We start from the raw sequence: 14,139 nt of genomic DNA, 5'->3' as shown, positions 1-14,139 counted from the left end.
AGCCTTATTCTAAAATGGATTAAATAAAATAAAATCCTCAGCAATCTACACAAAATAACCCATAATTACAAAGTGAAAACCGTATTTTTAAAATGTTACCAAATGTATTAAAAATAATAAACAGAAATACCTTATTTACATAAGTATTCAGATCCTTTGCTATGAGACTCGAAATTCAACTCAGGTGCATCCTGTTTCCATTGATCATCCTTGAGATGTTTCTACAACTTGATTGGAGTCCACCTGTGGTCAATTAAATTGATTGGACATGATTTGGAAAAGCACACACCTGTCTATAAAAGGTCCCACAGTTGACAGTACATGTCAGAGCAAAAACCAAGCCACGAGGTCAAAGGAATTGTATGTAGAGCTCCGAGAAAGGATTGTGTCGAGGCACAGATCAGGGGAAGGGTAACAAAACATTTCTGCAGCATTGAAGGTCCCCAAGAACACAGTGGTCTCCATCATTAAATGGAAAAAAATTGGAATGAACCAAGGCTCTTCCTAGAGCTGTCGGCTCAGCCAAACTGAGCAATCGGGGGAGAAGGGCCTTGGTCAGGGAGGTGACCAAGAACTCGATGGTGACTCTGACAGAGCTCTAGAGTTCCTTTGTGGAGATGGGAGAAACTTCCAGAAGGGCAACCATCTCTGCAGCACTCCACCAATCAGGCCTTTATGGTAGAGTGGCCAGACGGAAGCAACTCCTCTGTAAAAGGCAACTAAAGACTCTCAGACCATGAAAAACAAGATTCTCTGGTGTGATGAAACCAAAAATTAACTCTTTGGCCTGAATGCCAAGCATCACGTCTGGAGGAAACCTGGCACCATCCCTATGGTGAGGCATGGTGGTGGCAGCACCATGCTGTGGGGATGTTTTTCAGTGGCAGGGACTGGAAGACTAGTCAGGGTCGATGCAAAGATGAACGGAGAGCTCCTTTATGAAAACCTGCTCCAGAGCGCTCAGGACAACGACCCTAAGAACAAAGCCAAGACAACGCAGGAGTGGCTTCGGGACAAGTCTCTGAATGTCCTTGAGTGGCCCAGCCAGAGATAGCTGTGCAGCAATGCTCCCCATCCATCCTGACACAGCTTGAAAGGATCTGCAGAGAAGAATGGGAGAAACTCGCCAAATACAGGTGTGCCAAGCTTGTAGCATCATACCCAAGAATACTTGATTCTGTAATTGCTGCCAAAGGTGCTTCAACAAAGTACTGAGTAAAGGGTCTGAATACTTATGTAAATGTGATATTTCCATTTTTATTTGTAATAAATTTGCAAAAATGTAAATCATTGTAGGGTAATAATAATAATAATTGTGGGGTATTGTGTGTATTGTGTGTAGATTGATGAGGGAAATAGCGATTGAATCAATTTTAGAATACAGCTGTAACATTACAACATTTAGAAAAAGTCAAGGGGTCTGAATACTTTCCAAAGGCACTGTATATTAAATTCAATAACATCAGCCCAATTCACAATTATAAGAGGAAACCATTGGGAGGGGTTGAGATTAAAATCAGATTGAAAATGTGAGTTGAGGAGTTATAGAAGTTCGTTCAATCTAACACGCACCCACAATAAGAAATTACTGGAAAAAGCAACAATAATAGCAAAATGATCAACTTAATTCTTATCAAAACATCATTAGACATGTAAATAATGTCATCTAAAATAAAAATGTACCAAAATACACAGTTATTTTAGAAAAATTCTGTCAAATGAATTCTGTCAAATGAAATATATATTTTTCCTTTATATAATGTGCAGCTTTTTTCCAAAGTAGAATCCACATAAGTACTATAAAGAAGATTTACCATTATTTGATTGTTGTATCATTTAGTTTTTAGAATTTTGTTGTAAAAACACATTTTGTTATATTTATGTGGTACAAAGGGGCGGTACACCAACATTTTAAATACACTTAATTTTATTGATCCCTCGAGACAATGACCAAATATATGTCTTAGTTTTCTTTATTTACTGCTAGTGAAGCAATGGGAGTAGTATGGTCTATGGCAGGAAGCTTCAAAAAGCATGCCCAAATCCTCAAAGTCACTTTAAACCAAATGTTATAGCAACCAAAATACCATAACAAGTTTCATATATAGAATGTTGAAGGGTATTATAGGAATTCGGGTATTTTTTTTATGAATACACACCAATACAGCACTATGTCTACATTCAGAGGGTAGTTGGTTATTGTATCACAAGTATTTATGCCATTGACAGACATTTATGAGCTGTTTTGACTGCAACTAAGCATATATCTAAGGCAATTTAGATTTTTTTTTACGCGATCGTACTTAGTTATAACCAAAGGTGAGTACATAACATGCTCCAACAGACCCCCCACCCCACCCACCCACCCTCTGAGGACATGTATAACTTAATAATATGTCTCCAATGAAACCAGAATTCAAATAAATACTTTTTTAGATTTGCCCTAGAATAACTAGTTTTCAGAGAATACACATCAATACAGCTCTCTGTGTAGATTCAGAGCGTATTCGAGTTCTGTACTGCAGTTCTATCATTTATACAGTATATACCATTGGAAGACTTTGTATACCATTGTCAGATTTTTATATGCACAAAAATACGATAATCTTGGCTTTGTACACGATATGTGGTTGTAACGGCCGTCGTATGAAGAAGGTGTAGACCAAAGCGCAGCGTGGGAAGTGTTCATGATTATTCATTTAAAAAACTGAACACTGAGACAAAATAACAAAATGTAACAACACGAAACAGTTCTGTCTGATGAAGACACAAAAACAGAAAACAACTACCCACAAAGCATCGGTGGGGAAAAGCTACCTAAGTATGGTTCTCAATCAGAGACAACGATAGACAGCTGCCTCTGATTGAGAACCACACCCGGCCAAAACCAAAGAAATAAAAAACATAGAATGCCCACTCAAATCACACCCTGACCTAACTAAATAGAGACATAAAAAGCTCTCTACGGTCAGGGCGTGACAGTGGTATAGAAAAGTACATTCTTAGGTGAGTACATGGGGAGCTACATCTCTGCAGATGATCTGTCTATCTGTAAAAATCACTGATACAGGTCCCCCTCCAACCTCTGGTGTTATTGATAACTTGTTATTATATCTACAGATAAACCTAGATTCCAAACAAGGTCCTATCTATCAAATTACTATAGGTGTAATTAGTTGTTTTTGGCTGGGGTCGAAATTACCCCAAAATACTTGCATTTTTTTAAAGTCCATATTGATACAGAAACACGTATACATAGATGTATTAAGAAAACATTGATTGACAAAGTCATGAAACATTTGAAGAATTTAATAAACTAACTTTGGGCTATGCTAAAAAATATTGATAGTAGTTTGAGAGTTAACTACAGCACAATAGTCAAGCTTGGGCAGTATTTCTTTCCAACTGGCAGTTTGCCATTTCATATCATATACTTTCTTCATGTGGTCAATTTGTGCATTACACATGGGGTCCAAACATTTAAAAAAGACCAGTGTGAAAGTGATACATGTAGTTTTTTGGCCTCTGGTGCCCTCTAGTAGTTGAATTATCTTAATAAAAAGAGTGTAATAAGTCTGTTCTATCAGGTTTCAATAATCATAGATTTCCCAAAAGCTGAAAACCCTTCAACAAGCAAAAATAGCCTTTTGTTTTGACCAATATTCAAGCAGACTTCAATTCAAGCAGTTTTTATTTTTCTAATAGTCTATATCCAGTTAGCTCAAATTGTGTTAAGACCACACAGAAAAAGTGTTTGTTTTTTCCTCACAAAAACTCTACTTCTTCTCCTCCTCCTCCTCTTTCTTCTCCTCATCCTTCTTCTCTTCTGCCTCCCCTTCTTTTTTCTCCTCCTCCCCTCCCTCCTTCTCCTCCTCATCTAGGTCCTCCTCGGCTACAACCTCTCCAGTCAGCCGCTCTATCTCAGCGATGCGTTCCCTCGTGGCCCTCTGGCTGATGCTGTAGTCTCCCAGCAGCTTCTTCAGCTTGGTCTGCATCAACTCCAGGTTGCTGTACATGCGGTTCACCTTAAATAAAAAATAATAATAATAAAATGTCACATTTAGAATGCACTTTACGTTGTACAACATTTTTTAAGTTCTACAGTTTATGCATTAAAATACTAATAACGAGAAACAGATAACTCTACAAAAAGGCAGTTATATAAAGGAAAGTTTTAAAAGTTCCAACCTTTTCCTCGATTTCTGTGGTTTCGGGGATAATTTTGGAAGGGTCCAGTTCCAGCAGGCCATCCTTCAGCAAGATCTGACGACCTTTCTCCTCCAGCATGCCCTTGGCTTCCGGGTACTCGGTCAATGACTCCATCAGGTCATCCTTGGACAGGCAGAAGAGATCTGAGTAGCCAATGCTGCGGATGTTGGCCGTCCTCCGGTTCCCTGCCTTAGAACCCTTTATCGCTAGGATACTGATCTCCCCAAAGTAGCTGCCGTCTCCCAGCACGCAGAACTGCTTGACGCCATCATCAGCCACCACCGCCAGCTTGCCCTCCTTGACAATATACATCTCACGGCCGATGTCGCCCTTCTTACAGATGTAGTCGCCAGGGCTGAAAACCTGGGGCTGCAACTTGAGCACCAGCTCAATCAGCAGGCCCGCTTCACAGTCAGCGAAGATGCGGACCTTCTTGAGAGTATCCAGGTGGACGTTAATGGCAATTTCGGCCCTGAGCTTGTCGGGCAGGTACCGCAGCGTCTCCCTTTCGTCCTGAGCCTTGTCGTTGGTCCACAGGTAGTCGAACCACGTGATGACTCGCAGCTCCAGTTCCTTGTCCACCTTCCACTTCTGTAGAGGTGTTATAGGGAGAAATTGACTCGTATTCATGATATATAAGACAACTACCTACAGTTGTGACGCACCACTTGCCCTTCCAACCCCACAACGGGCGCTAACATAATTTCTATAAAGTGTAATAGTGCACCAACATTTGAGTCAACAAATCCTCAGTACTTTGATGGCTCCATTACGAATCCCACACACGCACCTGCATGTACTGCTTGATGTTGTCGATGCGTGCCTGAAACTCGACCCGCGCGGCGCTGATGTTGGAGATCATGGAGCTGATGTTGCCCACCAGGGTGGCGAAGATAAGCACACCCACAAGGAAGTCCAGCACATGGAAGAAGAACTCTGAGTCCAGCTCCGGTGATGGCGTCTCGCCGATGGTGGTCAGCGTCAGCGTGGACCAGTAGAGGCTGAAGGAGTACTTCCTCCCCAGTTCGCCGAACTCTGGCTCTTCTGGGTCATTCAGGTCCGGGTAGACCCAGGGGTCAGAGCCGAAGCCGATGGACTAGATTCATTGATTAATTGATTACCCGATTTTTGTATAATAAATGTACACCATAAAAGCACAAAGAAATAAAAGCATTAAACAATTATTATTGGGCATAGGACAAAACAGGTCTAAGAAATGCATATGATGAGCAGATATCGACATCACAATAAATATATCCAGCAGCTGAGAAACTCAAAGACCTTAGAGAAGGAGTAGTAGAGGCAGGCGTTCCAGTGGATGATGATGATGATGTACATGACCAGGTTGGAGATGCGGAAAAGGTTGGTGTAATTGGTCTTGGTCTCGGTGCGGGTGAAGAACTCCATCATACGCGTGATTCGGAGGAGCTTGTTGAGGCGGATCTCGGGGTAGTTGATCCCCAGGTAGATGTAAAACACATCGGTGGGCAGCATGGAGACGGCGTCCAGCTTGAACTGGAGGCTGCTGATATAACGCTCCCACAGCAGCTTCTTGTCTTTGACCAGCAGGCCTTGCTCCAGGTAGGCTAAGAAAATATATTGTAAGAAATAATAAAAGTATCATGCATAATAATAGAACTGCGACATGCGATGTATCAATTTGAAAGAGCGGACATAAAACATAAAAGGAAAGGAAATTAAAACACACTCATACACACACACACCTGTCCTGGTCCTGAAGGCCATGTCAGCCAGGTAGAGGACATCAGAGATGTAGTCCAGAATCATCCAGGTGACTAGGTGATTATGCTGCAGCTCCTCAAAGCAGGCTCTGACACACAGGAGACAGAGCAGAGAAAACTGTTAGATGCTCAACCATGCTTTAATACAAGCATCTCAAACAAATTGTGACAGTGTTTAAAAGGAAATGCACTCAGTACTTCAAGTGGGAATTTACTTGCAGGTGAGTAAGAAGATAATATGAAGTTACACAAAAGAAGAATTTGGAATCATGTAGTAACCAAAACAGTGTTTTATATTTGAGATTCTTCAAAGTAGCCACCCTTTGCCTTGATGACAGCTTTGCACACTCTTGTCATTCTCTCAACCAGGTTCATGAGGTAGTCACCTGGAATGCATTTCAATTAACAGGTGTACCTTGTTAAAAGTTAATTTGTGGAATTTCCTTCCTTCTTAATGGATTTGAGCATATCAGTTGCTGTGTGACAAGGTAGGAGTGGTATACAGAATATAGCCCTATTTGGTAAAAGACCAAGTCCTTATTATGGCAAGAACATCCCAAATAATTAAAGGGAAATGACAGTCCATCATTACTTTAAGACATGAAGATCAGTCAATGCGGAAAATGTAAAGAACTTTTAATGTTTCTTTAAGTGCAGTCGCAAAAATCTTCAAGCGCTATTATGAAACTGGCTCTCATTAGGACCGCCACAGGAAAGGAAGACCCAGAGTTACCTGTGCTGCAGAGGATAAGTTCATTAGAGTTAACTGCACATCAGATTGCAGCCCAAATAAATGCTTCACAGAGTTCAAGTAACAGACACATCTCAACATCAACTGTTCAGAGGAGACTGTGTGAATCAGGCCTTCATGGTCGAATTGCTGCAAAGAAAATACTACTAAATGACACCAAAAAGAAGAAGAGATTTGCTTGGGCCAAGAAACATGAGTAATGGACATTACATCTGCCCTTTGGTCCAAATTTGAGATTTTTGGTTCCGAACACTGTGTCTTTGTGAGGCGCAGAGTAGGTGAACGGATGATCTCTGCATGTGTGGTTCCCACAGTGAAGCATGGAGGAGGATGTCTGATGTTGTGAGGGTGGTTTGCAGGTGACACTGTCAGTGATTTATTTAGAACTCAAATCACACTTAACCAGCATGGCTACCACAGCATTCTTCAGCGATACGCCATCCCATCTGGTTTGCGCTTAGTGGGACTATCATTTGTTTTTCAACAGGACAATGACCCAACACACCTCTAGGCTGTGGAAGGGCTATTTGACCCGTACACAGATAATGTGCGGTCCTCCACGGACACTTTGAACCATACTGGAGAAATGAGAAACTGCGACTCTGAGGCCAGGAGGATGAAACCTGAGAAACGCTTTGAATTTGATACCATTGTGTAAAATAAAATCATGATTTAGGATAATACATTTCATATTGTTTTCACATGTTTGTTGCGCAGAACTGTCAATGTGGTAATGGCCCTGTCATTGTCAGTTACAATCAGGGTAATTACCACTCCTGAAGGTGTTACGCAATTGGGTAGCTTTGACAATCAAATGAGTGGGTATTTAAAAGGCATGCAATTGCAATGCGTAATGACGCACAATGGCTGTTTTGGCACTGTTGGAGGATTTGACGGATGGAAGAACTCTGAGAGAGCAAATTTCCAGAGACTAAGATTTACTGGCCAATGATGATGAGTGGCTTATGAGCCATTTCCGATTACCAAGCGCTGTTCTCTTGGATCTCTGTGCTGTAGTGGGCACAGCTTTACTGAGAAGCACCAGCAGAAACCAAGCCGTGCCTGTCCCACTTCAACTCCTTGGCAACCTCGTTAATAGCGTCGATGGTGTCTCTTTGCGTTTGCAGGACTGCATCTGTGAGGACATGGTCGCTGGAAGGTTGTGACACACAAGGTGCAGTGGAGACACCGAGGCTGGGCGCACTCAGCTCCTGCTCAGCTGCAGCACCACCGACCCCACTGGATCACGCAGTGACAAAAAAAAAAAAACAATTGTTTGTGTAAATAAATGTATAGACACCAACTTCAATGCATTTGGTTTACTCCATTCAAACAAGAGAATACGAAATACATACCTGGATCATGTGATGCATCTTGCGTGCCCATGTCCCCCTCCACCTGTCACTACTCCGCTCAGGAGGGATTCCCCTATAATACCGGCAAGTCGCTCAAAAAGGGGGTTGAGCTCCGGTGTCCTCTTTCCCCTGCTTGTGGCACAAACACTTTGTCTGTGTAAGGCCTTTTGGCCTCCACTTTTATGTCGGACCACTTCTTATTTCTGAGAGGGTCCGACCTTCTGAGCCAGCAGCATTCACAGCATCCACCACATGCTACCACTAACGCCTTTTTGGCATTTGTAATGCCCACACCAAACAATATAACTTTTCTTGGTTCAACTTCCCCTACAAGAACTTCCATTTCACACTGGGTGAAATTTCTTTTTTTAGCCTTTCTGTCGGGATTTGCCGTCATTGTCGTCATGCAGTCAGTATGGATGAATATTAATTAGGGGTGTTTCACTGACTATTTATAGGCAACTATGGGAGTTAAAAAGGTGGGACAAGATGCTCGCTCGCGCCAAATTTCGAGTTGATTATGATTTATGAAGGGAAACCAGCGTGGGACGTGCGTGTGCGTTGTTATCAATCAGAGTATTTTTGTGTGTAAGCAATTTGTGTTTCGTCCGTACGCCACCTTTTGACGTGAAACCTACACACAGTTTTATAAATGAGGCCCCTGGCCTCCACAATCACCTGACCTCAAGCCAATTGAGATGGTTTGGAATGATTTGGATCGCAGAGTGATACAAAAGCAGCCAAAAAGTGCTCAGCATATGTGGGAACTCCTTCAAGACTGTTGGAAAAGCATTCCAGGAGAAGCTGGTTGAGAGAATGCCAAGAGTGCCAAAGGGTGGCTACTTTGAAGAATTTCAAATATAAAATATTTTTCAATTTGTTTAACCCTTTTTGGTTACTACATGATTTCATATGTGTTATTTCATGGTGTTGATGTCTTCATTATTATTCTACAATGTAGAAAATAGTAAAAATAAAGAAAACCCCTTGAATGAGTAGGTATGTCCAAACATTTGACTGGTACTGTATAAAAGGGGAAACTTTGTAAAAAAAGAACTTAAAAACTTGTTTTATAACCTCAGAATTGTTTTATAACCTCAGAAGCCATTCCATGCCACTAACTAACTATATATTTTAAACAAACTATATATTTTAAACAGTACATTTTTACCTGGCTATTATCATGGTCCAATTGTACATGACTGGTATTGTGATAATGAACAGCCAGTTGTAGTACAGACTGCCCGCTGGATTGATGAAAAACACTTCTTTGGGCCTGCAAGGAAAGGAAGATGGAGAAGTTAATTTAATACTTAATACTTAATACATTATACCTAATGATAATAATATACTTCATATTTAATTTAAACATAGTCATATACAGATATCAATGTTATTATCAGTATATCGCTTCGGGTGAGATATTACTATCGTACACACCCCTCCTTTTTCTCTTTCTCCTTTTTCTCCTTTTCCTCTTTTTCCTTTTTTTCTTTCTCCTCCTTTTCTTTCTCCTGCTTTTCTTTTTCCTCCTTTTCTTTCTCCTCCTGCTCTTTCTGCTTCTTCTTTTCTTTCTTTTTCCTGAGAAAACAAATACAAGTTTTTGAAGCTTTTGTGCATGTAACCTCTCTTATATCTAACTATGCAGTATTCATGGAAATGAGCGACAACTTAGGTGCTTACTCTTTTTTCTCTTTCTTTTCTTTCTTCTCCTTTTTCTTATTTTTCTTCTCCTCCCTGGGGTAAAAGGACACATCTTATGACACACACACACAGACACACACACACACACACACACACACACACTGAGAGTTGCCATGGCAGCCGTAATGGCTACCAGACTGTGCTGCTGTCTCTCTGTAAATAATTTCTGATACATTGTAACAGGCAGGAGATCCAAAAGGGTGGGCTTATTTCAGGAAAAGTGAGGGCTGCCCTTGGGGCCACCTGCTGTGGGGCCAATGTGGAGACGATAAGCAAAGGCGCATATGTCCAATGTGGGTAGCCTACGCGGAGACAATATTTTCACCCACATCGTGCCATTGTGGACATTTGCCAGGTAGCTACTATCCTGCAAACTGACTAAATAGCAGTGTTATATTTTTAAATGCCGTGGCTTGAGGTTGAGGAGAAGTCCGAAGCGGAAGGACAGTTGAGATGGCTTGCGGCGATGGGAGAGGCTTGAGGACTGTAATAGCCAACTTTGCACTACTGATAAGGGGTGAGCTTCCTGACGCCAGCGACATCACCCAGGTGGGTGCTACTTTTTGGTAGTGGAGGAGTAGCTGTCAAAGTCAAGTGGCTACGCTACGGGGTGCGCTGCTTAATGACTCTGGACCTATCTGATCCCTGTCCCGACGACTCCCCCCTGGCTGTGACCGCCATGCTTCATCCCTGTGACCGTGATGCTGCCTCCCACCACTCAGGAGGACATTGACGCTAAAAAACCAAACTGCTTCAGCTCCCATCCTGACGTTGGGGCGGCAGGTGGCCTAGTGGTTAGAGCATTGGACTATTAACCAAAAGGTTGCAAGCTCAAATCCTCGAGCTGACAAGGTAAAAATCTGTCTTTCTGTCCCTGAACAAGGCAGTTAACCCACTGTTCATAGGCAGTCATTGTAAATAAGAATTTGTTCTTTACTGACTTGCCTAGTTAAACAAAGGTAAAATAATAAATAAACTTCCTGATTTGTTTTACTGTTTTTGCTTACTTGTACGTGCTGGGTACGAATTTAGCTTTTAGTTGCCATTTATGGCCAACATGTAATGTAATAAAACTACTACTACCACTACTACACACACACGCAACACACACACACACAGTATATGTGGACTGACTCACTCCTCATTGTTGTTACTGTTGTTCACATTGAACAGACGCCCTGGGCCAGGAGAAGTTTCATCTCTGGAAACAACAAACAATGTTTAAAATACAGGCAATAAAAACACGGCGACATCAGACATACAGTTATACAGTTATACAGAAGTTGGAAGTTCATTGAAACTCGTTTTTCAACCACTCCACAAATTTCTTGTTAACAAACTATAGTTTTGGCAAGTCGGTTCGGACATCTACTTTGTGCATGACACAAGTCATTTTTATTTCACTTATAATTCACTGTTTCACAATTCCAGTGGGTCAGAAATGTACATACACTAAGTTGAGTGTGCCTTTCAACAGCTTGGAAAATTCCAGAAAATTATGTCATGGCTTTAGAAGCTTCTGATAGGCTAATTGGCATCATTTGAGTCAATTTGGAGGTGTACATGTGGATGTATTTCAAGGCCTACCTTCAAACTCAGTGCCTCTTTGCTTGACATCATGGGAAAATCAACAGAAATCAGCCCAAAAATTGTAGACCTACACAAGTCTGGTTCATCTTTGGGAGCAATTTCCAAGCGCCTGAAGGTACCACATTCATCTGTACAAACAATAGTATGCAAGTATAAACACCATGGGACCACACAGCTGTCCTACTGTTTAGGAAGGAGACGCGTTCTGTCTCCCAGAGATGTACATACTTTAGTGTGAAAAGTGCAAATCAATCCCAGAGCAACAGCAAAGGACCTTGTGAAGATGCTGGAGGAAACAGGTACAAAAGTATCTACAACCACAGTAAAACTAGTCCTATATCGACATAACCTGAAAGGCCGCTCATTAAAGAAGAAGCCACTGCTCCAAAACTGCCATTAAAAAAAGCCAGACTACAGTTTGTAACTGCACATGGGGACAAAGATTGTACTTTTTGGAGAAATGTCCTCTGGCCTGATGAAACAAAAATAGAACTGTTTGGCCATAATGACCATCGTTATGTTTGGAGGAAAAAGGGGGAGGCCTGCAAGCCGAAGAACCCCATCCCAACCATGAAGAACGGCGGGGGTGACTGCATCATGTTGTGGGGGTGCTTTGCGGCAGGAGGGACTGGTGCACTTCTCAAAATAGATGGCGTCATGAGGAAGTAAAATTATGTGGATATTTTGAAGCAACATCTCAAGACATCAGTCAGGAAGTTAAAGCTTGGTCGCAAATGGGTCTTCCAAATGGACAATGACCCCAAGCACACTTCCAAAGTTGTGGCAAAATGGCTTAAAAGCAATAAAGTCAAGGTATTGGAGTGGCCATCACAAAGCCCTGACCTCAATCCCATAGAACATTTGTGGGCAGAACTGAAAAAGTGTGTGCGAGCAAGGAGGCCTACAAAACATGACTCAGTTACACCAGCTCTGTCAGGAGGAATGCGCCCACATTCACCCAAGCTTGTGGAAGGCTACCAAAACATTTGACCCAAGTTAAACAATTTAAAGGCAATGCTACCAAATACTAATTGAGTGTATGCAAACTTCTGACCCACTGGGAATGTGATGACAGAAATAAAAGCTGAAACAAATCATTCTCTCTACTATTATTCTAACATTTCACATTCTTAAAATAAAGTGGTGATCCTAACTGACCTAAGACAGGGAATTTTTATTAGGATTAAATGTCAGGAATTGTGAAAAACTGAGTTTTGTTTGTATTTGGCGCTAAGGTGTATGTGAACTTCTGACTTCAACTGTATGTATTGTTTACATTTCATCCTCACTGTCCTCCTCTGTGTCTGTGGCCATGTTTGGAGAAATGCGAGGCGCAACCGCCAGGAACGGACGAGTGCTTGATGTGCTGATCATGGCAGCCAATCTGGGTAGCCTATCAAACACAAAGCAAATGGAGACATATTGTCCTTATGCCAAAAACATTAATGTTCCTGCATCGTAAAACTGCATGTTTAGATATAATGAATGTATTCAATACAACATGGTTTACATAATGACAACAAAGTAGATTTTTTTTTTAAAGTGAATTATAGAGGCATACTAGACATCCATATATTACTGCTAATGTTGTTATGGTTTTATCTTGACAACAGATGAAAACATATCCCAATTACAAGGACCACAACTTTGTTTACTGAATAAAATACTACATTCAGTTTCATGTAGCCTTACCTTGACGTCTAGTCAGCATAGTGCACCGTCCATAGTCATCACAGACCTCAAGATAAGCAGTCCTATAGTTCCCACTCCACACAGACACTTAATCCAAGTGTAATGTAAATATAGATAAACAGCCTATCAAGTTACATATCACACCGATATACAGCTAATTTGATGAATGGATACAAAATTAGCATGGTGCAGTAGTGGTGTCATTGAGTCCTCCTGACCCTGAGTGGGATTTGAGGATTATGGAGATGGATGAAAGTGGCTGTGGTGGCAAAGTTTTAGGGCGGTCACCCTCCTCCACTCCCTTTCTATGTTTAGAGCCCTTTGCGGCACCACTCCAGAATGAATGCATTTTATTTGACAATAAACAATCAAATACATCAAGTTGCCTCATCCATCCAGCAATACACAAAACACAGAAATTGATCTTCCCTTTCACAGCTTCTCACGCTGTCATAATAAAACATCAGTGGGGGTGTGACGTTTTGAAACTCTGGGATTGCTGCTGATACACAAAGGGGCATCACAATAGGCTAAAGGGGCTTCCTATCCCCGCCCTATTTCCTTTGTCTGAAAACACAGAGGGTAAATCTGTGTGTCGGATGCCGTCGAGGAGCCTGTGCTTTTCGCTCTCCCAGTTCATTTTAGGGCAGATGAAGGAAAGGAGTTAAGAGGAGGACACAAAAGTATTGAGATTAAACCACAGGCTTTACAACTGATACCAACCAGACGGTTGGGTTGCTTTAACATGCCTGTTACTATACCACACCTGTGTGTTGGTTAGCTCACCTTGAGTCCCTGAACAGTGGGGAACAGACAGTAGAGTAGGATTTAGTCTCAGTAGGGGCCGGCTTTAACCCTCTCTCCTGCTCTGTCAGCGCTTTCTATTCTACACCCCTAATCCTATTAAAACAAGCCAGCTGGGTAGAAGTTGCCTTCAACAACAGATCTAGGATCAGATGACTCTTCCTTAAATTCTGACATACACTGAGTGTACAAAACATTAGGAACACTTTCCTAATATTACATTTCACCCCCTTTTTGCCCTCAGAACAGCCTTAATTAGTCGGGGCATGGACTACAAGATTGTTAAAAGCGT

The 14,139-nt window shown here is 41.7% G+C and overlaps 1 protein-coding gene across 1 annotated transcript; it reads right to left on the bottom strand.

Moving 5' to 3' along the window:
• Positions 1 to 2,374: 2,374 nt before the first annotated feature.
• On the bottom strand, positions 2,375 to 12,739 carry cnga1a (cyclic nucleotide gated channel subunit alpha 1a). The gene is given in 10 exon segments (XM_055921943.1): positions 2,375 to 4,025; positions 4,189 to 4,800; positions 5,000 to 5,305; positions 5,491 to 5,795; positions 5,934 to 6,040; positions 9,229 to 9,333; positions 9,498 to 9,638; positions 9,726 to 9,794; positions 10,900 to 10,962; positions 12,628 to 12,739. Coding segments are annotated over 10 exon segments (2,055 nt in total). The 5' UTR covers positions 12,726 to 12,739; the 3' UTR covers positions 2,375 to 3,776.
• Between the last annotated feature and the right edge of the window lie 1,400 nt (positions 12,740 to 14,139).

Source organism: Salvelinus fontinalis, chromosome 5 (assembly GCF_029448725.1).
Source record: "Salvelinus fontinalis isolate EN_2023a chromosome 5, ASM2944872v1, whole genome shotgun sequence".
NCBI classification, from domain to species: domain Eukaryota; kingdom Metazoa; phylum Chordata; class Actinopteri; order Salmoniformes; family Salmonidae; genus Salvelinus; species Salvelinus fontinalis.
The sequence above is the reverse complement of the archived record's forward strand: the minus strand, read 5'-3'. Positions and strand labels throughout refer to the sequence as shown.